General features: G+C 59.3%; 2 protein-coding genes across 2 annotated transcripts; one reads left to right on the top strand and one right to left on the bottom strand.

Annotated features, from left to right (window-relative positions):
- The first annotated feature begins 282 nt into the window (after positions 1 to 282).
- SIPA1 (signal-induced proliferation-associated 1) lies at positions 283 to 10,222 on the top strand. Its single transcript, XM_090258467.1, has 16 exons — positions 283 to 351; positions 2,606 to 3,370; positions 4,007 to 4,134; positions 4,224 to 4,400; positions 5,287 to 5,461; positions 6,192 to 6,295; positions 6,559 to 6,716; positions 6,805 to 7,414; positions 7,680 to 7,954; positions 8,669 to 8,887; positions 9,002 to 9,113; positions 9,207 to 9,315; positions 9,407 to 9,508; positions 9,600 to 9,654; positions 9,874 to 9,952; positions 10,047 to 10,222. The coding sequence occupies exons 2-16, from the start codon at positions 2,701 to 2,703 to the stop codon at positions 10,176 to 10,178; spliced, it is 3,105 nt and encodes a 1,034-aa protein (XP_090114593.1). The 5' UTR covers positions 283 to 351; positions 2,606 to 2,700; the 3' UTR covers positions 10,179 to 10,222.
- A 3,241-nt stretch (positions 10,223 to 13,463) lies between these two features.
- RELA (RELA proto-oncogene, NF-kB subunit) lies at positions 13,464 to 22,584 on the bottom strand. Its single transcript, XM_090258457.1, has 11 exons — positions 22,444 to 22,584; positions 21,891 to 21,917; positions 21,645 to 21,796; positions 21,348 to 21,496; positions 20,474 to 20,565; positions 20,034 to 20,165; positions 19,116 to 19,220; positions 18,697 to 18,909; positions 15,790 to 15,870; positions 15,630 to 15,704; positions 13,464 to 14,872 (listed from the first exon to the last, which is right to left on the bottom strand). The coding sequence occupies exons 1-11, from the start codon at positions 22,448 to 22,450 to the stop codon at positions 14,250 to 14,252; spliced, it is 1,656 nt and encodes a 551-aa protein (XP_090114583.1). The 5' UTR covers positions 22,451 to 22,584; the 3' UTR covers positions 13,464 to 14,249.
- Positions 22,585 to 22,799: the final 215 nt, after the last annotated feature.

Genomic DNA, 22,799 nt, shown 5'->3' with positions numbered 1-22,799 from the left:
AAGTGCTCAGACAGAAATAGTCTCAGTTCCTGAGCACCTGTTGCGTGTCCGGGGGAGCTGGACACTAGGTATCCTGCTCTAGCCCTCCCAGTTGGTCTGGAGGGCAGGTGACACTTATTCCCGCGTCTTAGCCCAGGGCGGGAGAACTGGACAGCTCGCCGGGGGGGCCTAGCTCGGGCAGCTCTGCTCTGGCGGTGCAGCAGCCAGTTCCTGGGCCAGCCCCGCCCCTGGCGCTGTGGCCCCGCCCCTGCATGGCCCCGCCCACGGGCGGAGCCACGCGGGGAGCGGTAGCTAGAGAGCCAGCAGCGGGACCCCGGCGCGGGAGGCGGCCGCCGGGCGGGAGCCCCAGAGGTACCGGCGGGCGCGGGGGAGCAGAGGCAGCACGGCTGGGCTGGACAGGGGAGACGGTGGACTGGCATGGGCTCGGGTGGTGTGTGTGTGTGGGAAGGGGTTCCTCGCAGCGTTCTCCGCTTTACCTTCCCACCCCCCTTCCCGGCTCCAGCTGCAGTCCGGAGTCGGCACATTAGTTCCTCGCCCCAGGCCCCCACTGTGTCCTCTGCTTGATGGTCTGACCCAGACCGTGTGTGAGCGAGTGGAAGGGGCTGCCCCTGACTCCTCTCGGTGGCACTGGCAACTGCCCCTGCTGCTGGCTGTGTGCAGGGCTCCCCGTTTGGGGGCTCCCCTTCTCCGTGGGCGGCCTTTGCACACCGCCCCCAGTCCAAGGCCAAGCCTGGGAGGAAACATCTGTCGCGCCCCCTGGCAGGAGAAATGGGGTCATGACCTCCAGATGTGCTGGGAAGCGTCCAACGCCGCCTCCTGGGCCAGTCCGGCTTTCCGGATCTGTGGGGGCGGGGCCAGCCCCCTCCTCCCCAGTGACACAGGCCGGGAGGAATGTCCCGGCCTCAATGGACCCTGTGTAAGGCTGCTGGGTGGGGGGCAGAGCCCAAAAACACCCCCCAAGGCAGGGCCAGAGCCCGGCACTGGGCCAGAGCAAAAGCTGTGCACGTACACACAGGGACCTCCGCTCACACAGAACGGGGGCTGCACAAACAGACCCCTCGCTCATGTCCCCTCTCATCCCCACCGCACACCACAGCCCAGGTCCAAGAGCTTGGCACATGAATGCAGGGCCTAAATCTGCCTCTACACACTTAACACATGGCCAGCTTCACTCCCTTCACCCTCCATTCAATCTCCCTGCAGTGTTGAGAAGAAACAGGAATGGGTAACCCCATTTTAGAGATAAGAGAACAGAGGCTCCATCAGGGTCACATCAGAGCTTGTCCTAGGAGAAGCAAGAGAGGAGGCACTCGGAGTTTTGGAGGCCTGCCCTCACTCATTCTGGAACTTCAGCTGAGGAACACCCCCACCCCCTCCTCACTCAGCCCCAAACAATGTTACTGGATGATGTACAAGGACCCACTAGGAGATGCCTGCACCCCTAGTGGCCAACTCCATCCTGGGTTCACTTGGGGGTGGCTCCCCATCATGTTCTCACACAACCCTTTGCACCTGCCCCTGACCTCAACACATTTCCGCACCTAGCAGGTCTCTGGAGCTTTGGGTGTCTCAGTCTTACATCCTGTGAGATCTTGGGCGTCAGCCCAACCCCCCAAGGGCCCCACACCTATACACACAGGGCCAGGAGCGGGCAGGTGCCACACTGTTAAGGCCCTAGAGATTGACAGACCAGGTTCTGATTCTAGCTCTGGCAAGAGCATCCCCTTATCTGGACCTCAGTTTGTCACATGGGATTCAGACCTGTCTGTCAGCATCCATGAGGTCGTGAAGTTGGATAGGCAGAGATCCCCTCAGGTCCCAGTTCCAGCAAAGGGGCCTAGTCATTGTGACTCACTCTGCTGCCTCCAGGCATGGCCGCAGTAGCTTGTAAGAGGGTGACTTGGGTCCCATGACTGAGCTGGTGTGACCCCACCACCTTCCTCAGGATGTGGGGCTGGGCAGGGGGCTGGGCCAGAGTTGGGGCCACTTCCTGTGCCAAAGGAAGTCCTCCTGTCGTTTCTGCTGTCCTGCCAGTGCCCCCTGGGAAGCCCTGTGTCCTTGAGGTTTTGAGGCCATGAGCGACCGGGCATTGAGACCTGGCCTCTGGGTGCTCACCTCCTCAGGGACCCCAGAGGAAGTGGGAGGGGCAGGGAGGAAGGTCTCTGGGGACAGGACGTCCTCCCTTTGTCAAGTGGGCAGGACCCAGACACCAGTGGCCCCATGGGTTTCCCGTCCCAGCTGAGACAAATCATCTGCCCAGTTGGGCCAGGCCTTGGTGGGGACCCTCAGTCTGGGCCCAGGCCAAATCAAAGGTATGTGAGTGGGAACTGGGGAACACTGGCAGCCCCAGGGCTGCCCAGGGTCCAGGTCCTTAGGGCCAAGGCCCCGACAGACTAGCCCCTGGCCCTGCCCAAACTAAGCTGGAGGAGGGGGCTGGAAACCTCAGCCCAAGGCAGACGAGGAAGTGGCCAGGAAAGCGGAAGCGGCTTTGACGGTCTCAGAGGGGACCGGAAGCCAACCGGCGTTGTGGTGGAGGGCCAGGCTGGAAACCCGGGTTCCTGTTTTCTCCCCCCCGCCCCCTCTGAGCAGCCCCCTCCTCCCTCAGGGCAGGAACCGGCCTGCTGGCTGGGAACCAAGCATCCAACACCAGCGCCCGCCAATGCGGCCGGGCCCCCAGAAAGCCAGGCCCACTGCACGCCCATGTGGGCCGGTGGCATCGGGAGCCCTCGGCGGGGCACGGCCCCTGCACCCACCGATGACCTCTTTGCCCGAAAGCTGCGCCAGCCTGCACGGCCCCCACTGACGCCACACACCTTCGAGCCAAGGCCAACCCCAACACGGGGCCCACTCCTGCGAAGCGGCAGCGACGCAGGCGAGGCCCGGCCCCCCACCCCAGCCAGCCCTCGAGCCCGTGCCCACAGCCATGAGGAGGCCAGCCGCCCTGCTGCGGTCCCCCCTCGACTCTTCACTGACCCACTGGCACTGCTGGGACTGCCAGCCGAGGAGCCAGAGCCCACCTTCCCACCAGTGCCTGAGCCCCGCTGGTTCGCGCACTATGATGTGCAGAGCCTGCTCTTTGACTGGGCTCCAAGGCCGCGGGGTACAGGGGGCCACGCAGAAGCCAGTTCCGCGACCCTGGCCTCGGCTGAGGACCGGACTGCCAGCTCAGACCTGCTGCTTGAGGCCCCCGGCTTTGTGAGTGAGCTCGGGGGTGAGGGAGAACTGGGCCTGGGTGGGCCGGTGACCCCACCTGTACTACCCAACGCGGCTGTGTCGGTCCTGGAGGAGCCACAGAACCGAACCTCGGCCTATAGCCTGGAGCACGCAGACCTGGGTGCTGGCTACTACCGCAAGTACTTCTACAACAAAGGTGAGGGGAGGGCCGGTGGGAGGGCCAGAGGTCCCTGTCACTTGCAGCGCACACAGTAGGACTCATGAGCTGTCCTCTCCCTGTCAAGTCCACGGCCACATGAAGGGTTAGGCTCTGCCTCTGGGCCAAGGCTGCTCTGCTGGGCTCGGACTTAACTGCCACCCTAAGGCCAACCCTCGCCTTCACCCACAGCCAGGCACGCCCCTCTGCCTCCATGTGGTTCATCCTCATCCTCCCCGGGGCTGGGGAGAGAGTCCATATCTACATTTCTGTGAGGTGAAAACTGAGGCCTGAAAATGCTGCAGCCCAGAACCTTGTTCTCATCAGTGTCCAGAAGGAAGGGTCCCAGGCGTTCTGGAGAATATAGGCATGGTGGGGCAGGGTCAAGGCGAGTTCTAGGCGCGGGAGCAGGCAGGCGTTGCTGTGATATGGGTGGGTCCCCGCAGAGGGGGGCGGGGCATACGGCAGGTGGTCTAGGAACAGGCCCTTTGCCTGTTAGAATGTGGGCGGGGCTTCCGAGGGGTGGGACTTAGTCTAGGGTCTGCACTAGGTGTTGAGATGGGTGGGACCTCAGTGATGAGCATGTCCAGCGAGGGTGGGCGGGACTGGTCATCCGCTGCCTGGGGTCCCCCCCAGAACACCAGAACTTCTTCGGACTGGACGAGGTGCTGGGTCCGGTGGCAGTGAGCCTTCGTCGGGAAGAGAAGGAGGGCAGTGGAGGGGGCACTCTGCACAGCTACCGTATCATCGTGCGGACCACGCAGGTGGGCCGGGGTCGCGGGATCAGACTGCGGATTTCATCCTCAAGAACCCGGATGGATTCTGAGTGCCCCTTCCTGCATTCCCTCCTCAGCTCCGGACACTCCGTGGCACTATCTCGGAGGAGGTGCTGCCACCAGGGCCCCCGCGGGGCCTGTCCCCAAGGAAGCTTCTGGAGCACGTGGCGCCCAGGCTGAGCCCGACCTGCCTGCGCCTGGGCTCAGCCTCACCAAAGGTGCCACGCACGCTGCTGACACTGGATGAGCAAGTGGTGAGTGGCCGTGGTACCCCCAGCCCTACTGCTAGACCTGGTCTGAGCCCAGCCTGCCCAGCTCCCAGACAGGGCTGTGGCCCCAGGGAAGCTGGCTTTTCAGAGGGCGAGTATCAGAGGCCATCTTGAGCTTTTCCTTTCAAAATAAAATCTAGACCAGCAGTATCCCCATCATCTGGGAGCTTGTTAGAAACGCAGATACTTGGCCCGGTCCCCGACCTATTAAATGAGAGTCTGCATTTTAAGAAGATCCGAGGGATTTCGTAGGGCGTTGGGGTTTAGGAGCTGGGGTGGAAGTGGGGCTGCAGGGGTTCGGGGAGATGACATTAAATTGAGGACTATGGATGTAGATAGGATTAGTGTGAAGAAGGGAGGCCGGAGCTGGAGGGCAACGGGGCTTGTCTGCGTGGGGTCACAGAGCCTTGAGCTGTGCAGTGACCCCAGATGGAAAGGAGCCAGGAGCAAAGAATGAGCAGAGATGGTTCAGGGTTCAAGGCGCCCATAGGCTGGGTGGCGGTGCCTAGGACTTGGGGGGGCAGGGGACGGGCTAGCTTTAAGATGAGAGAGATGACAATATGAACAGGATCAAGGGCACCATGTTGAGGGCCCTTTCCATGAATCACCTCCTCTGTAGCTACAAGAGAACCAGTTTCCTCCCAGTCCTATGCCACCTGTGACCTGCTCTACCCTTCTGAGCACTGGGAGCAGGACAGACCAAACACACTTGATAGGCGAGGACTTAGAGATGGCTTAGAGAGGGTGGTGCTCAGCAGCCCCGCCTCCAGGCCAGTGTCCCTTCCATTCCCCAAGGACCGGTGGGGGGGTGGGGGTGGGAGAGACTGAGGCCTGTGCCTTCTGCCTGTGCCCTCCCTGTCCCGCCCCCCAGCTGAGCTTCCAGCGCAAGGTGGGCATCCTGTACTGCCGGGCGGGCCAGGGATCGGAAGAGGAGATGTACAACAACCAGGAGGCGGGGCCCGCCTTCACGCAGTTCCTCACCCTGCTGGGTGACGTGGTGCGTCTCAAAGGCTTCGAGAGCTACCGGGCCCAGCTGGACACCAAAAGTGAGACCCAGGGCGCTGGGGCTGAGGGGTGGGGGCAGACCTGCTGAGGGGCAGGATGCCTTGGTGAGAACCAACTGTCCTGTCACTTCTCTGTCTCTTACTGTCCTAGGGTTGGGGCCAAGAGTGAGGAGCTTTTTGGATAGGCTGTGGACATGGCTCAGGGACGGCAAAGGCCAAGCTATGGGCTGGGAGAAGGGGCTGGAACTGACCCCAAGGCCCTGGTGCCCTACTGCCTGAGCTGAGGCCAAGGGAGTTTGGGGGCACCACCCCCTCTGCTGAACGCACATATTCTACCAGCTCAGCCTCCTGGGAGTGCCTCTGCCGCCTGAGCATGAGGGCCCCAGGGCCTCTTGGAGGCATGTTTATTGAGCACCTGCTGCCCACCTTCCATTCTCTCGTAGTTCCACACGTGCTGGTGCCTGGGCCAACATCTGTCCTCTCTAGCACATCTGTCCCGCCTCCCTCTTAGCAGGCCATTTCTTATTTCTGCCTTCATTCTATCTCAACACCCTCAACCTGACCCCAGGCTGGAGGCTGGAATCTGTGAGGAAACAGAGAGGGGAGTGGCCAAGGCTGTAGACCTCGTGGCCTGGGCATCAGCCAGTGGCCTGAAGGGGTTGTCCACCTGCTGGTTGGGGCACATAGGCTCCAGACTGTAGGCAGGGGTGGTAAGTTCAAGGCACCCAGATCACCTTTTCTCTCCCTTCGTGTTCCAACTCCCTGGCCACAGCGGATTCCACAGGCACGCACTCGCTCTACACCACGTACCAGGACCATGAGATCATGTTCCACGTGTCCACAATGCTGCCTTACACCCCCAACAACCAGCAGCAGGTGCGAAGGGGCTGGGATGGAGGTGGGGGTGGTCAGGGGCTTGTGGGGAACCGTGGAGAGGAGACTGTGGGGATGGCAATATTTGAGCCTCGGCCTGAGCTCTGCTGACCTCCAACAAGCCTCCCAGCTGGTAACGCTCCTCACAGACGAACACCCAGGGGCAGGTGGTGGGGCCACCGGTGCCCATGCTCTGCCCTGCTTGAATGAGGAGGGACTTGGAGGCAGACATGTGCCACTCACATCCCCCACCCTCTAACCCCCAGCTCCTGCGGAAGCGCCACATCGGCAACAACATTGTGACCATCGTGTTCCAGGAGCCGGGCAGCAAGCCCTTCTGCCCCGCCACCATCCGCTCGCACTTCCAGCACGTGTTCCTGGTGGTGCGGGCACAAGCGCCCTGCACTCCGCACACTTCCTACAGGTGGGCGCCTGGGTGGTCCCAGTTCTGCCGCCCGCAGGACTTCCTGGATCCTTCCTGTTGCTCCTGACTGTCGTCTCCCTCCCCGTAGGGTGGCTGTGAGCCGCACCCAGGACACCCCAGCCTTTGGTCCAGTTCTACCCCCTGGGGGAGGCCCTTTCGCGGCCAACGCCGACTTCCGGGCCTTCCTGCTGGCCAAGGCGCTCAATGGTGAGCAGGCAGCAGGCCACGCACGCCAGTTCCACACCATGGCCACGCGCACGCGCCAGCAGTATCTGCAGGACCTGGCCACCAACGAGGTGACCACCACGTCGCTGGACTCGGCTTCGCGCTTTGGCCTGCCGTCCCTGGGCGGGAGGCGGCGAGCTTCCCCTCGGGGCGCGGGCGCTGAGCTGCAGGCGGCTGGTGCGTTGGTATGGGGCGTGCGCGCCGCCCCTGGGGCGCGGGGCGCGGCTGGGGCCCCAGCGGGCAGCCCCGACAGTGCCGAGGTGCCCTGCCTGCTGGGCATCTCTGCCGAGGCGCTGGTGCTGGTGGCGCCGCGCGATGGCCGTGTAGTCTTTAACTGCGCCTGTCGTGATGTGCTGGCCTGGACCTTCTCGGAGCAACAGCTCGACCTGTACCATGGCCGCGGGGAGGCGATCACCCTGCGGTTCGACGGGTCCCCTGGGCAAGCCGTAGGAGAGGTCGTGGCGCGCCTGCAGGTGAGACCCACGAGCAAGGGCACTGGCTGCCGGGGTCCCTGCGGGTGTCGGGAGCGGAGCCTGCTTTGGAATCCTTAGCTCCCGCGCCTCTCCTGAGAAAGGGAGAGTTAAGGGGGTCCTCGGGCAGGTGACGCTGGTGTCGGAGCTCTGGGCTCTCATCTGCCCGGTGGGTTGCTAACGCTCTCCTGTGGGGAAGCCAGGCGGGAGGGAAGGTCTGTGCGGCCCCTCCCCGGATCAGCACCACTTACGCCACGCTCCGCCCCAGCTGGTGAGCCGCGGCTGTGAGACCCGGGAGCTGGCGCTGCCCCGTGACGGCCAAGGCCGCCTGGGCTTCGAAGTGGACGCCGAGGGCTTCATCACACACGTGGAGCGCTTCACGTTCGCGGAGACCGCAGGGCTGCGGCCCGGGGCGCGCCTGTTGCGCGTGTGCGGCCAGACGCTGCCCAACCTGGGCCCGGAGGCTGCGGCTCACCTGCTGCGCTCGGCGTCCAAGGTCTGCGTCACCGTCCTGCCCCCAGACGAGAGCGGCCGGCCTCGCAGGTCAGGGCGCCGGGATGGCCAGGGAGAGGTGGGAGGACCGGCAAGCTGGCCACCGCGCAGTGCCCACTGTGTCGCCATTAGCCCTCTCAAGAATCCCAGACAGAGGCCTTTTGGGCTTGAGAGAATCTCAGTCTCTTAATACCTCTGACCTGCGCTTTCCTCCTGGGTGGAATGAAGCCAGTTAGTAAATGAGTGGCTGACTTCTACTAAAACTTGACTTACAGACACTGATATTTGAATTTTATATGATTTTCACGTATCATGAAATATTCTTTTGATTTCTTTCAACTATTTAAAAATGTAAAAACCATAAAAATCATCCTTAGCTTTCATTAATACAAAAACAGGCACATCTAAAAAAAGAAAAGATGGGCTGGATTTGGTCCCCAGGCAGGAGTTTTTGGATCTCTGTGCCAAGTGTCATTAATTACATACTCCTAGAAAGGGAGGAGGGCAGGGCGATTGCCCACATTTCGCAGATGGACAGACGGACACCCGGAGAGCCTTGCCCAGGGTGCATGGGGGCAGCACTGTGATGCGAACTCAGGTGTGGCACAGTGGCCAGCAGCCAGGCACCCCGTTTTCATTGTCAGGGCAATTGAAGCGCTCTCCTGGAAGTGAGCCGGAGAGACAGCTGGGAGTGGGGCTGGTGATGCGGGATGCTGGGGGCAGGGTGTTCCTACTAAAGCTACCCCTTCTGCCCCCCCCCCCCAGGAGCTTTTCGGAGCTGTACAGGCTGTCTCTGCAGGAGCCCAGCCGACGGGGGGCCCCAGAGCCAGTGCCAGAGGAGGCCCCTGGAGTGGCCCTGACAGCCATCACGAAGCAGCTGCTGCACGTGTGCCTGAAGGATGGCAGCGGTCCTCCAGGCCCCGGAGGCCTGGCTGAGGAGAGGACCGAGTTCCTGCACAGCCAGAACTCACCCTCGCCCTGCAGGTGCGCCTTCCTGGCGTCCCTCCCACCCGGCCCAGTGAGGCTGGGCAGGCAGGACTCTGAAAGCAAGGGCCGTGGGGTGCAGCTTCTAGTGCTAAGCTGTCCCTGCGCCCCCAGCTCCCTGTCAGATGAGGCCCCGGTCCTGCCCAACACCACCCCGGACCTCCTCCTGGCCACCACGTCCAAGCCGTCAGCACCTAGTGCTGGCAGGGAGACACCCCCCACCCAGGTGAGCAGAAACAAAGCTCCGGAGCCTTCCAAGTAGAGGTGGACGCATGGTGATGGTGGGTGTGCTGCATCCATATTCATTTCTGCCCCTCAGGACAGGGCAACCAGTCCCAGCGGCAGTGAGGACAGGGGTGACCCGGCCCCGGAGCTGAGGGCCTCCTTCCTGCCACGAACTTTGTCTCTTCGAAACTCCATCAGCAAAAGTGAGTCTGGAGCAAGGTGGACTATAGGATTGGAGATGGGCAGGGGGAGGCTGGCCTGGGCTCCCCCGCTGAGCCCGCCTCCTGTGCGCAGTCATGTCAGAAGCAGGCAGTGAGACTCTGGAAGACGAGTGGCAGTCCATCTCGGAGATCGCCTCCACCTGCAACACCATCCTGGAGTCGCTGTCCCGGGAGGGTGAGGCCACTGAGCGCACCGTGGGGAGGAGCCCGGATGGGGCTCTTGCTTCCTTTACCAACCTGCTCAAATGGTCCTTCTTTCCCCACAGGACAGCCCATCCCAGACAGTGGAGATGCCAAGGGAACCCCAAAGTCTTTTGCTGAGTAAGGCTCCCCACCTTGATCTAGCCCCTTCACCGTGCCTATGTGCCCAGCGCCTGTGCCCATCCACTGGAGTTAGGCATTGTCCCCGGGTGCTGCTTTCACATGTACACGTGTCTGAGAAGACGGGTGGGGCCCCTGTCATTCAGGTGGGTCTGGGAGCCCGCTGCGTGCTGCCCTCTGCCTCACTCCCCCTGAGTCCTGACCCCCCCATGTCCTCAGGCCAGAACCTGCAAGCCTGTCAGAGAAGGTCTCCCACCTGGAGTCCATGCTCAGGAAATTGCAGGAGGACCTGCAGAAGGTGACAGGGTGGGCTGGGGTTTGTTGGGGAATCGCGGGGGCCACCCCAGGAAAGGGACTGGCCACGCTGACTCCTGCTTCCTCCTGCGCTCCAGGAGAAGGCAGACAGAGCAGCCCTGGAGGAGGAGGTTCGGCACCTGCGGCTGCAGGCCAAATCCGAGAACGCGGCGGCCCGCCTGCTCCTGGCCTCCAAGCAGCTGGGCTCACCCACCACCGACTTGACCTGAGCCGTTTGGTCCGGCCTTAGCCTGGCCGTGGACTTGCTCCAAACTGCCCCTTCAGGGCACTGGCGTCACATTGGGCCTTGGGCCACCCTCAGGAACTCGCCCTGCGCAGAGGCGCGTCTTAGCACTGCCCCCCTTCCCCAGCCCATGGTTTGGTGGCGAAGTTGTCCCTACCCATTCCTGTTTGTAAATATTCTGTAAAGAAAAGGGGACTTCAGGGAGTAAAGAAGCCACTGCTATTTGTGTTTGTTTGTGTTTGATGTTCATGACATGAGAGGGTTTGGCACCCGAAGGCCCTAGCTGTGATCCCAGGAACAGTCAGAAAGGCAGGCCCTGGGGACATTGGCTCGGGTTGGGCTGGCACTCACCGAGGGGTTCTCTGATGCTAGGCCACCCTTTGGCTTCCCTCCCCAAAACATTTATTTGGTCTGTTGGGAAGCATGTGGACATACCATACACCTGCTCTGCTGAGTTGTCCAAGCTAGGCCCAGCCAGGCCCCCGCCCTGGAACCAAACCTGAGGGGCTGAGATTAGGGGCAGAGAGTGGATCTACAGGACAGGGAAGAGCGGGAGCTCAAGGGTCAAGGAGAGTCTGGACCACACCCCTTTATGAAGGCCATCTCACCTTGCAAGATGCTACCTCCCAGCGCAAGCCCCACCTCTCCTCTCCGCAGGGACTGAGCCCCTGCGCCTGGCTCTCCCTCGACCACAGAGCCAGATCTTACAGGGCTGATTCCAGACGTGGTAGTATCTGTGCCCCAGTTGCCTGGCAGGTGTTTCCGTGTCCTGGAGGAAGTCAGCCCATGACCGCTCGTTCTTCACCAGGCTGGGCCGTTTCGCATGAGTACCATCAGCAGGTCCAAACCTTGATTTCATCTAAACCCTTTGTTTTCTGGATCTGAGGCCCCAACAGGGCACTCACTGACTTGCCCAGCATCACATGCCTAGTCCAGCCCCTTCTGCTGGCTGGCTGAGGCTCACCCTGCTGAGACCCAGGCCATTAACATAGGCTTTGTCTGGAAGAGCTAGGCTTTGAGAACAGCATCAGAAGATCAGGCTTCATGAAGGAGGTAATGTGAAGGCTGAGTTTTGAAGACTGAGTCAAAGGTATCCCTGATAGGACCAGTCTGGGAGCTATTGGACTGGAGTCAGGGCACATGCAAGGACCCAGGGGAAAAGAGGCTGGAGTTGAATCAGAAAGGGCTGTGAAGTTGACTAGGGATCCTGGACTATCAGTTCCCAACACTGTTCAGCCTTTTTAAAATTTTATTTACTTATTTTTAGAGAGAGGGAGGGGAAGAGAGTAGGAAGAGAGGGAAAGAAATATGGGCCAGTTGCCTCTTGCATGCAACCCAGACATGTGCCCTGACCTGGGACCAAACCTGTGACCTTTTAGTTCAAAGGATGATGCTCAATCCACTGAGCCATACCAGCCAGGGGGAACACTGTTCAGCCTTTACCTAGTGCGGTCTATACTGAGCAGCCCTCACGAGGTAGTATGGAAGGCTCTGGTCATTGTCTGGATGTGTGTCTGCAGAAAACAGGGATCTCATGTCGTTGATAGATGTTCAAAGGGAGAGCAATGAGGTGAGATTTGGGTGTCAGAGCCCTTCAGCTGCAGGGAAAGCAAAGCCAGGGTGGAGGCTGTAGCAGCTGCCTCAGTGGGAGACAGTGGTGGCTTAAACTAGGCGGTAGGGGGTGGAGATGGGGAGAAGTGCGGAGACTTGCCAGGACCACGTGAGGGAGTGGACTTAGGAAGAACATGCAGCATCCACAGGGGTAGCCAAGTTTCTGGCTGGAGCCCTTGGAGGAGGACAGGCCTATGGCTGAGGTGGGGAGGGCAGGCTAGAGACGGCTCGGGCCACTTGGAACAGGGCTCATTTGAGAGGCCTGAGGGACATCAGTGTGAGATGTTCAGTGGGCTGTCATGCAGAAAGAAGAGAGAGGTCTAGGCTAGAGATAAGGACTTGGGACTGGTGAGCCATGAACAGGATGAGGTCACTCAGGGAGTGTGGGAAGGACCGTTAGAGGGCTTCCGGAGATCAAGGGAGGACACTACAGGGCAATGGGAATGCGAAGAAGAGCGAAACTAGGCGTGGCTAGAATAGCTGTGTCTCGGGTTGGAGACATTGCAGGCAGCTGCACCACCCACTTCCCCGGATTGGAGTCTTTCCACCTGGCCAGGTCCCTCTTCGACCTCGCCCTGGCGCCCACAGCGCGCCGCAGGTTCCTCAAGTCCCGACACCCCAGAGGCTGCCGGGCAGGTTCGCCAGGTCCTGACCTGGTCACCAGGATCGGGTTCCGCCCCTTGCGTGGAAGTTGCAGCAGGTGCTGGCCCCAGAGTAGCCCACAATGTTTCCGGCCCCGCCCCTGGCCCCGCCCCCTGACCAGGCGGCTGGAGCGCGCTGGAGCAAGCTCTGCGCTATAGAAGTTTTTCGTTCCACAACCTCCCGCAGTCCGCTGGCATGTTCCCTGGCAGGCACTGCCCATCGGAGTTTGCACCCAGGGCCAACCGTGTTCTCATGGGACTCTCCAGCTGTTGCAGCACGTCCCACTGATAACCTGCTTGCCCCTGCCTTCACCCTTCCGCCACAGTGCAAATCCCTGAACACAGAACTCATGCTCCTGAGCGTAGGGATTTTCCGGAAGCACTTTACCTGGTTCTCCGACACAGAGTACTATCTGTGCGCATGCGCACTGGAAAAGGCAGGGCCTTGTGCCGACCCTGCTTTACTGCGCATGCGTCAGGCTAGGCCGGAAGTACCTCGGGTCCTTCGGATTGTGGCTTGGCTTTGTTTAGGCCTCCTGGAGCTGCGGATTAGATTCCTTAGGTACTTGGTTCTAGCAGAACAGGATCTCCAACCATACACCTCCACCTGGTACTTTCCCAGCGGATGCATTCTCTCCCCTGACAACCCAAAGATGAAGACCAAACCTTTTGGCCCAGCGTTCCTGATCTTTTACTGCCCGGCCGCACTGAACTTTCCCGCATCATCTTACCCTGCTCCCCTACAAACGCTGGCTTGCCCCTCCTTGATAACCACCTTCAGCTGTTGATCCAGGAGCTGAAGCTCCCCACAGGCAATGGGTCCTACTAGGCTTTCACTACACTGAGAACCCCACCTACCTTACTTAGCCTACTACCCACTGGACAGTGATTAAGGGTTTTCAAGGGCACCCTCAGACTGCAGGCTCCCAAACGACAGTGTAAATATTCATCCAAGAATGTATCACCAATGCCCAACCTGATATGACCAACAAGGAGTGTGATGAAAGAAGGTAGATTGCTTGTCGGCTTGGCAACAAATTTATTAGAGTAGAAAAAGCAAGAGTCCAACTGCTTTGATTCGTGACTAAAAACTGAGCCTCTTGATTGGAGAGCTGCCAGCCTGCCCTCCCCGACTCTCCAAACAACTCACCCTATTAAGGCACTTGTCAAAATGAGGAACAGAAAAGTCTCAGAGGCAACATCCCTGGATCATGGAGAGGGCCAGAGCTGCCCCACCAGGCTCTTCAGTCACAGCTGAGCAAGGAAAGAGCTGGCAGAGCCCTTGACAGGGTAGGAAGCCCAGCCTCTCAAATGCTGGTGTCAGGCACGAGAACAATGCCAGCACCCAGAAGAGCTGGTAACAGGGGCATCATTTTGGCTCAAGTGTAAATGAATCCGTGATTTGAGGAAGACGCTTGATAATAAGGCTTTGTGGCCTCCAAGGCCATAGCTCCAGTCTCTCCCTCTCTCTAAGAGAGTACTAGAAGCCGGAGGGTGGGGATGGGGGACCCCAGAATTTCCTATAAAGAGAAGGGAGCTGAACATCAGGATAAGGGAAGGAAGAGTTGGACTCCTCCCAGCTTCCCCATTTCCAGAGAAGTTAATGCTTCTACTTAAGCACCTCCATAATGAGAGATAAGTACTGCCAATAAAAGAATAAAAGCTCCCCCCCACCACCACTAAGACATCACCCAAAGACATTGAGGACAGATGAAGCACACATCCCCAGATTCCGTAAGTGCTTGCTTTGGGAGGGCTTCAATCTCCTGCAACCCAGTGCTCTGGGCGAGGCAGGCGTCACCTCCTTAGGAGCTGATCTGACTCAGAAGAGCTGACAAGTCCATGTCTGCGATGGAGGTGAAGTCTTCATCTCCTGAGAGGAGGCCGTTGGGGAGCCCAGAGGCCCCCAGGGGAGCGGGAGCTGGGTCAGGAGGCCTCTGGGACCCTGTCACCAGGCGTGTTATAGCCTCAGGGTACTCCATCAGCATAGGCTCAGCTGTGTGGGGGGCCATAGACACACCCTGGTTCAGGAGCTGCTGAAACTCCGAGTTGTCAACGGATGACAGGTCCGTGAACACGGCTGGGTCAGTGTTATTGCCCAGCAGGGACCCCAGGTCTTCATCAGCATCAAACTGGAGCTGTAGCAGTGCCTCTGTCAGTGTCCCTTCCCCTGCCTGGGTGGCTTTGGGGGCAGGCGGGGCCATAGCTTGAGCAAAGCTGGAGGCGAGGATCGAGACAGGGGTTGGGGCCTGAACCAGACCTGATGCCATGGCTGGGGCAGGGGCTGGTACCTGAGCCATGACTGGGGCAGGGGCTGGTGCCAAGGCCGAGGTCTGGCTTGGCATGTGCCCAGAAGGAAAGCCCATGGGGGGAAAATCGTCTAAGTTGATGGTGCTGAGGGGTGGCGTAAAGGAATAGGGCTGAGGAGCTGCAAGAGAGACAGAGATGGGGGTCAGAGAAAGCCTGAGACCCACCCCATTCTGTCCCCAAGCCTGCCAACAATGCATGGGACCAATCCTCCCAGCACCTGTCACTCAACCTGACCTAGCCTGCAGGGTCCAGCTCTGGCCTCGCCTCCTTGGAGCCCTCCTTGTCTACTCGAGCCCGGAAAGCTCTCTCAGCCTTTTAAGGGAAGGGGCACCTTCAAAGATCAGCTGGTAAAATGTCATCTTCCAGCTGCAAAACTAAGCCCCAAGAGGACATGGGCGCAAGGAGTATCCAGTGAGTGTAGCCTGAAGCAGGGCACTTCGTCACTCTTTTCTGAGCCACACACCAGCACAGACATTTTGCTACTTTAGACGTGATTTGTTTTGTTTCCCTAATTCAACTGAGAGCTGAGGGCAGAGACTGTGTCCTTTTTAACTCTGTATCCCTAGGTATCCGATACGGGGTTCGTAACTGGCACTGCGGTCCTGAAACATCAGTGTGTGTTCATATCCCCAGGAAGTAGCTTCTGATTCCATAGATGTGTAATGGGGCCCAGGAATCTGCATGTTTACCACCCCCAGGTGGCTCTGGCAGAGGTAATTAGGCCTCCCGCCCCAAGAAACGTGCGCCCGACACACGGCAAGCTTCGGGCGCCGGCTGCTGAGGCTGACTGCACGGCTCCCTCCCGGAGGGAGTATAAACCACAGGCTGAACGGATGGGAGCCTACAGGTCCAGTGGGACAACGGGAAGTCGTTACCTGGCTTGGGGACGGAAGTTGAGCTGCGGGAAGGGACAGCAATGCGCCGGGGTGGAGGTCGGGGGTCAGTGGGTCCTGTGGAACAAGACTGGGTCAGTGCTTGGCCCCCAGGGTCCCCCCTCTCTGTCTGCTCCCTAATTCTGCCCACTATCCATCTCACCATTGAAAGGACTTTTCTTCATGATGCTCTTAAAGGTCTCATACGTCCTTTTGCGTTTCTCCTCAATCCGGTGACGATCATCTGGGAAAGTAACAGGGAGAAGTGAGTCTTGCTCTTCTCGGCTGGACCCCAAGCTCCCAAAGAGCCCCCAGGAGGATGGCGATGAGCCGAGTTTTCCTAAGACCCTTTCTGCAAGCCTTCCCAGTCAATGAGAGGAGCTGCGTGACGCTCAGCAGTTCTGAGATTCCCAGAGCTTCCTGCGAAGGCCTCCGATGTTCGAGCCTGCCTGTCTGAAGGCATGAGTGCCTCTGATGAAAGGGCCGCGCTGTGGGGGAACAGGAGCCCTCAGGGTGCCCTGACCTCCGCTTGCTTTCCTGCTGGCGCTGTTCACCTCCTAGCCCATCTCCGGCCTTGAGCCAGACCTGGCAGTGGTCTCCCTGCATTCTGGGGCAGTCGAGGCAGGCCAGGCTTGTGTAAGGCTCCCACAGAGGCTCTCAGTCTTACCTCTGATGGCGCAATAGTCCAGCCCACCGCTTTCAGAGCCATCTCCCTAATTACCACAGCACTGGGGGGACCCCGAAGTACTCGGCACCATCGGCCCAAAGCCAGCCTCAGCCTCTCTCCTCAAAAACCTGGTTGTTTCCTCCTGTGGTCCTCACCATCTGTCCGCCCTGTCACCAAAGCTAGAAATCTTGGAATCCTCAACACCTTCCTCTCTCTCCCACCACCCACTGACTCAATGCACTGACCAACCACCTGCTGTGTGCCAGGCTCCATCCCAGCCACACGGGGGACGCAGCCCTGAGTACGCTCCCAAGAGCTGACATCCTAGTGACAGAGGGGCAGGGACACAACCATATACAAATAATAAAAGCGCTAAGGAAGAGACCCAGGGTGATGTTAGCAGTATAGCAGTCCCTCTCTATATTGCGGTTCACTTATCATGGCCTCACTGTGTGGCGGGACTTTAAAAAATATTATATTTAGTTATTTATCGCGGATTTTTCCCCATATTGTGGGATTTTGCAGTACTGTATACGTATGTTGTTAGTTACGTAGGTCTAAGAGTGTAGAATATGTTTAAGAACATAAGTAGTGTTTATAAAAGTGTGGAAATGGTTAATAAGGGAGTGGGAACGGTTTATAAGTGTGTGGGAAGGGTTTATAAAGCCTTAAAATATATATAAATACTAAAATAAATGTGAGGTTCCTACTTCGCAGATTTTCGCCTGTTGTGGGGGGGGGTCTAGAACAGCAGTTCTCAACCCGTGGGTCGCGACCCCTTTGGGGGTCGAATGGCCCTTTCACAGGGGTCGCCTAAGACCATTGGAAAACACATATATAATTACATATTGTTTTTGTGATTAATCACTATGCTTTAATTATGTTCAATTTGTAACAATGAAAATACACCCTGCATATCAGATATTTACATTACGATTCATAACAGTAGCACAATTACAGTTATGAAGTAGCAACGAAAGTAATTTTATGGTTGGGGGTCACAACATGAGGAGCTGTATTAAAGGGTCATGGCATTAGGAAGGTTGAGAACCATTGGTCTAGAACGTAACACCCGTGGTAAGTGAGGGACTCCTGTACTGGAAGTGATACCAGGGAGTCTAGCTTAGAGATGGCCCAGGAAGCATTGGCGGGAGCCCATCACATGAAGATCTGGGGCCAAGCATTTCAAGCAGAGGCAATGGCTAGAATACGAGTCCTGAGTGGGGACTGAGCTTGGTGTGTGTGACGCACAAAAAGGCATGTGGGACTGAAGAGTGACCGAGGACAGCGTCCATGACATCGCTTCTCCTTGCCATTTCCTCTGCGAGGTTCATGCCCCATCTTCTCTTCCTGGACAACTGTGACATCTTCCATCACGGCCTCCCCTCCCCCAGTCCCTCCCTCTCAGATCCTCTACTCACTGTCGCCAGAGCGAGCTTCCAGGTGTGTTCGTGCCACTCCTCTGCCTCTAACCCTGCAGTGGCTTTCCACTGACTTCTCGGTGAAAGCCCCGAGCCTTATAGTCAAGGCTCTCCTGCCTGGGCTTGCTTACTGCCCAATGTCACCCCCACCACAAAGCTGCCCCAAACACACTGCGCATGCGCCCAAACCACTGCCCTTCCAGGTGCTGGTCCACCTGCCTGGGAATGTGCTTCTGTGTCTCTGTCCAGTTTAAATGCCACCTCCTCCATGTAGCTGCTTCCAGCTCCCACAGCACTTTGCACACACCTCCCTCCATTTAACATGTCACTCTGTGACTTAAGGATCTGTTTTTGCATGTGTCTTCATGTGAATGAACTTCTGAAGGGTAGGGAACACGTCTTAGTCATCTGTGTATGCACAACACCTGGCACAGGCCCTGGCACCAAGCGGGCACTCAATAATTATTGGTGGAATGAGTTAACGCTTGGTTTGGGGCTGCTTTCCACTGTATTAGGGTAGAGCACACTCTCTGCAAGATGACAGGCACTGAGAAGAGGGTCATTCTGGCTGTTCCTTCTGTGGTCAGAGGCCCAAAAGCCTTGACCAAACCATTGCTGTGTGACAGTGACAAGAGAAACACAGTGTGGCAATAGGACCCTGGAGCCAGAGAGTCTGAGTTCAAATGTTGACTCTGACCCATTACTTATGCAACCTCAGGCAACTTAGAGGCTATCTCCCACTTGGAAAGGTCTGTGAAAGAATAAAATCAGGTAATTCACTGATCTGCTTGAGATACAGACAAGTGTGTGATAAGACCTCAATAAGTTTTCGGACGGTCATTATTAAACAAAGCAAGAAAGAGGATCGGATAACTGTGGAAACCTCACCCAGCTCCAGGCTCTGACTCTCAGCTACAGCCCCAGACAACGAGCCCTGGCCTCGCCGCGCTCCTGGCCGCAGTCACGCTCCCCAGCCGTGTACCTGTGTCTGGCAAGTACTGGAACTCCATGGGCTCGCTGAGCTCCCTATCTGAAGGCCGCCGCAGGTGCATAGAGACGCGCACGGGGGCCTGCAGGCCGGAGTCTGCATAGGGAGGCGTCCGGAACACGATGGCCACTTGCCGGTGTACATCAGCTTGAGAAAAGGAGCCTCGGGCCTCCCAGCCGGGTCCCGTGAAGTACACTTCAATGTCCTCTGCAGAAGACAGAAGGACAGTGTGGGCTGGTGTGCTCGACTTACCCGCCCCGTTGCTGATACCTGGTCTCCTGAGATACATCACAGCGCTGCTCCCGAGCTGTTGGGAGGAGCGTCTAAAGCCAGCTGCCTGACACTTGCCATTCCTGCTCAGCCTTGCCCCTCACCTCCTGCCCCAGAGCCCGGCCCTGCTTCCTGGTATGTACCTTTCTGCACCTTGTCACACAGCAGGAAGATCTCATCCCCCCCGAGGCAGCTCCCGGAGTTCCGGTTCACTCGGCAGATCTTGAGCTCTGCTGTGTTGGGGGCGCCTGAGGGTGTGGGCATAAGGAAGACCGCGCTGAAACACCAGAGGTCTCCAGGACTGGCCTAGAGGAGATGCAACATCCTGGTCCCTCCAGACTCAAGATTATCTAGGGCTTGCCCAGGCTGGTATGGCTCAGGTGGTTGCGCGTCATCCCACAAAGAGAAAGGTCACCCGTTTAATTCCTGGTCAGGGCACATGCTTGGGTTGTGGACCTGGCCCCCAGTTGAGGTGCGTACGAGAAGCAACTGGTTGATGTCTCTCCTGCACATCCATGCTTCTCTCCCTCCCTTCTCTCTCTAAAAATAAATAAAATCTTCTTTCTTTTAAAGAGAGCAATGTTGTTGGTTTTTTAAAAAGGCTTTATTTTTTAGAGAGAAGGGAAGGGAGGGAGAAAGAGAAGGAGAGAAACAGGAATGTGTAGTTGCCTCTTGCACGCCCCCAACTGGGGGCCTGGCCTGCAATCCGGGCAGTGCCCGACTGGGAACCGAATGGGCGACTCCTCAGTTTGCAGGCCAGCGCTGTGCTCAACCCATTGAGCCAAATCAGCCAGAGCTCCTGGCATTATTAACACAGTTCCGGGCTCAGCAGCCTCTCACTATGTATTGGAAACGCCTGTCCTCCACTTGATGCCCTGCCAGCCTGGAAGCCACATAAGGGCAGCTCTGGGTCTTCCTTGCCTTGTCTCCCAGGCCAGCAGAGCTGGACACAGAAGAGATGACAAACACGCCAGGTAACAAAACAAAGCCAAAGGCCTCTCGCAGGCCTTACCCACCCAACTCCCTTCTCCTTACAGGCCCATCCCTCCCCGGCCACTCACGGTTGTCAAAGATGGGATGAGAGAGGACAGGTGACAGGCGGAGGGGCCTGCCTGACTGGTCCCGCACTGTCACCTGGAAGCAGAGCCGCACAGCATTCAAGTCGTAGTCTCCGCGCTGCTCTTCTATGGGAACTGCCAGGGAAACAGAAGTCAGGGGAGGCAAGGGAGGCCGCTCCGGGCTGCCAGGGCCGTCTGAGGCTGTGTGAAACAGCAGGGGTCTTAGAGGAGGAGGAGAAGGTTCTAGACCCATCACTGACCTGTGGCCCTGGATGTCATGTTCCCTCTCTGGGTCTCAAGTGTCCCCAGTGGTAAAATGGGAGTGTACTGAATGGCCAGCAAGGTTCCATCTGTACTGTGAGTCTTGGCCAGTGAGGGAGAGATGCAGGGAAGGTGGCCTTGGAAGGGTGACCGAGGCCTTCGCCCCCCTCCTCAGCCCTCACCTTGGAAAGGGTTGTTGTTGGTTTGTATGCGCTGACTGATGGCTTGCTCCAGGTCCCGCTTCTTCACACACTGGATTCCCAGGTTCTGGAAGCTGAGCCCCCCAGACGTCAGCCACGCGGTCTCCAGCAGCGCCTGGGCCCTCCTGAGCCTTCCTCCCCTGCGCCCTCACCAGACCACCACTCCATGCTTAACCCTCTCAAATGGCTTCCCACTGTGTGGCAATGAAACGCTCCCCCCTTTGGCTGACAAGATCCTCTGCCCTGGGCTCTGGCCCCAGCCACACCCCGCCAGCTCCCCGCCCTCATCGCAAGGGGCTTCTCTTCTGCTCTCCAAATGCGCACAACTCATTCCCACGTCGAGGCCTTCGCACCGGTGCGTTCTGCTTGGCACGCGCCCCCCTGCCTCCCCGCTCTTTCTCACCCCTCCTCTCCCCTGGGAAACGCCTTCCCGACCCCCCAGTTCAAAGTGACGAGAGCAGCTCCCTTGCCTCCCCCACTCTGGGCTATTCTTCCAACTTACTGCTGATTCACTGTCATCACTAGATTACTCTCAAACAGTAGCTTGCTTATTTATCTACACGATATATTTATTTACAGCTTGTCTCTGTCAAAGGGTGTTAAGCTCGGGGTAGGGTGGGGGGCTGCTGGTCCTGTGGTTTTCTTTCTCACTACAAGAGGTGTGACACTAAGGGGCTCGCGAGGGGTAGGGGCTCAGAGGTAGTTAGGGACCTATCCCCATCCCCGGAGCTGACACCGCCTGAGAGAGCAGATGCATAAACAGGAGGTTTCAGGACCAAGGGAACCGGCCTGCAGACGGGGGACAGAGGAATGCGGCCCCCTACCACGGTAACGGCCCTGCCTGCGGGGAGCTCACCTGTGGATGCAGCGGTCGGGGCAGAGCTCCGCCTCGTAGTAGCCGTCCCGGCAGTCCTTCCCCACGAGCTCGTGGGGGTGAGGCCGGTGCGGGGGGTCCTTGGTGACCAGGGAGATGCGAACTGTCCCTGGCCCGGTGTAGCCATTGATCTGTCCGAGGCACAGAGAGCACCGTGGAGGCTCCGGAACCCCACGGCCCGCTCCCAGCCACAGATTCCCAGGGGCCCTGCAGGCACACCCGCCGGGGGCCCACAGCCCCTCCCCACCCAGCGGCGCCGCGCCCCGCAGCCCCGCGGACCTTAATGGTAGGGTGGGTCTTGGTGGTGTCTGTGCTCCTCTCGCCCGGGATGCTGCCCGCGGAGCGGCCCTCGCACTTGTAGCGGAAGCGCATGCCCCGCTGCTTGGGCTGCTCGATGATCTCCACGTAGGGGCCGGAGGCCGGGGCCGGCTCTGCGGGGACACCGGCCCGCCCCCGTCAGGCGGCTGCCCCCACGGCCCCGGCCCGGGGGCTCCCCCAGAAGCAGAGGAGAGACGGTCCACTTACCGGAGGAGAAGATGAGGGGGTACAGGCCTGAAAGAGGAGGGAGGAAGGGTCAGCACGAGCCCACTTCCCATATTCACCGAGGGGGGCCTCCCAGGGAAACTGAGTCAGGGCCTGCTCCCTAGAAGCTGTGGTGAGACTAAGGGGTGCAGGAAAAAAGAGCCAGAAACCGCTGTTTCCTGGGAACACTGGCTATGGCGTTCTCCCTTTACTGGGGGAAACTGAGTCCGGGCCTTTTCTACTTTCACAAGGAAAACGAAGGGACGACACTCCCCACCCAGGATCCTGAGAGGAAACTGAGTCAGACGCATTCTCCCCGAACTGCCCCCACAAGCCCCAGGGGGAAACTGAGTCAAGGCTCATTTCCCCCACCCCCACCTACTGAGTCAAGGGGGAAAGTGAGTCAGACCCCACAACGCCCGCCCGGCCCCGCCCCGCGTCCCCATCCGGCCGGCCGCTCCCCGCACAGCGCCCAGCGGCGGAGGAAGGGGCGGAAGGCGCGGAGGCTCCCGCCGCGCTCTCCGCGGCCACCCCCGGGGGCAGAGGGCGCCCTCACCTTCCATGGCCAGGGTCCCGGGGTCCCAGGGTCCCGGGGGCGGGGCCGGGGTCGCAGCTGGGCCCGCGGAGCGCGCTACAGCCGAGCCATTCGCCAGAGGCGGAAATGCGCCGCGCGCGCCCGCCGCCGCGTCACTGCCGGGAATCGGCCGCGCCTGCGCGCTGCGGGCCCGTCGCCACCGCCCCTCGCGGGGCCGGTCCCCGGGGTGCGCGGAGCGCTTGGAGGTCGCTAGCGCGCCGTCGCCAGGGACCGGGTGCCGTTGCGCGCCGCGCCGGGGACCAAGAGGGTTCTCGTCCGGAGGCCGCAGGCGGGGCGGCTGGACGCGGTTCACTTCTGGGTCTGGGCCCCGCCTCGGA

This window comes from Furipterus horrens, unplaced genomic scaffold, assembly GCF_987537825.1.
Source record: "Furipterus horrens unplaced genomic scaffold, mFurHor1.1.pri manual_scaffold_2, whole genome shotgun sequence".
In the NCBI taxonomy this organism is placed as follows: Eukaryota; Metazoa; Chordata; class Mammalia; order Chiroptera; family Furipteridae; genus Furipterus; species Furipterus horrens.
This window is presented reverse-complemented; position numbering and strand designations above follow the sequence as displayed.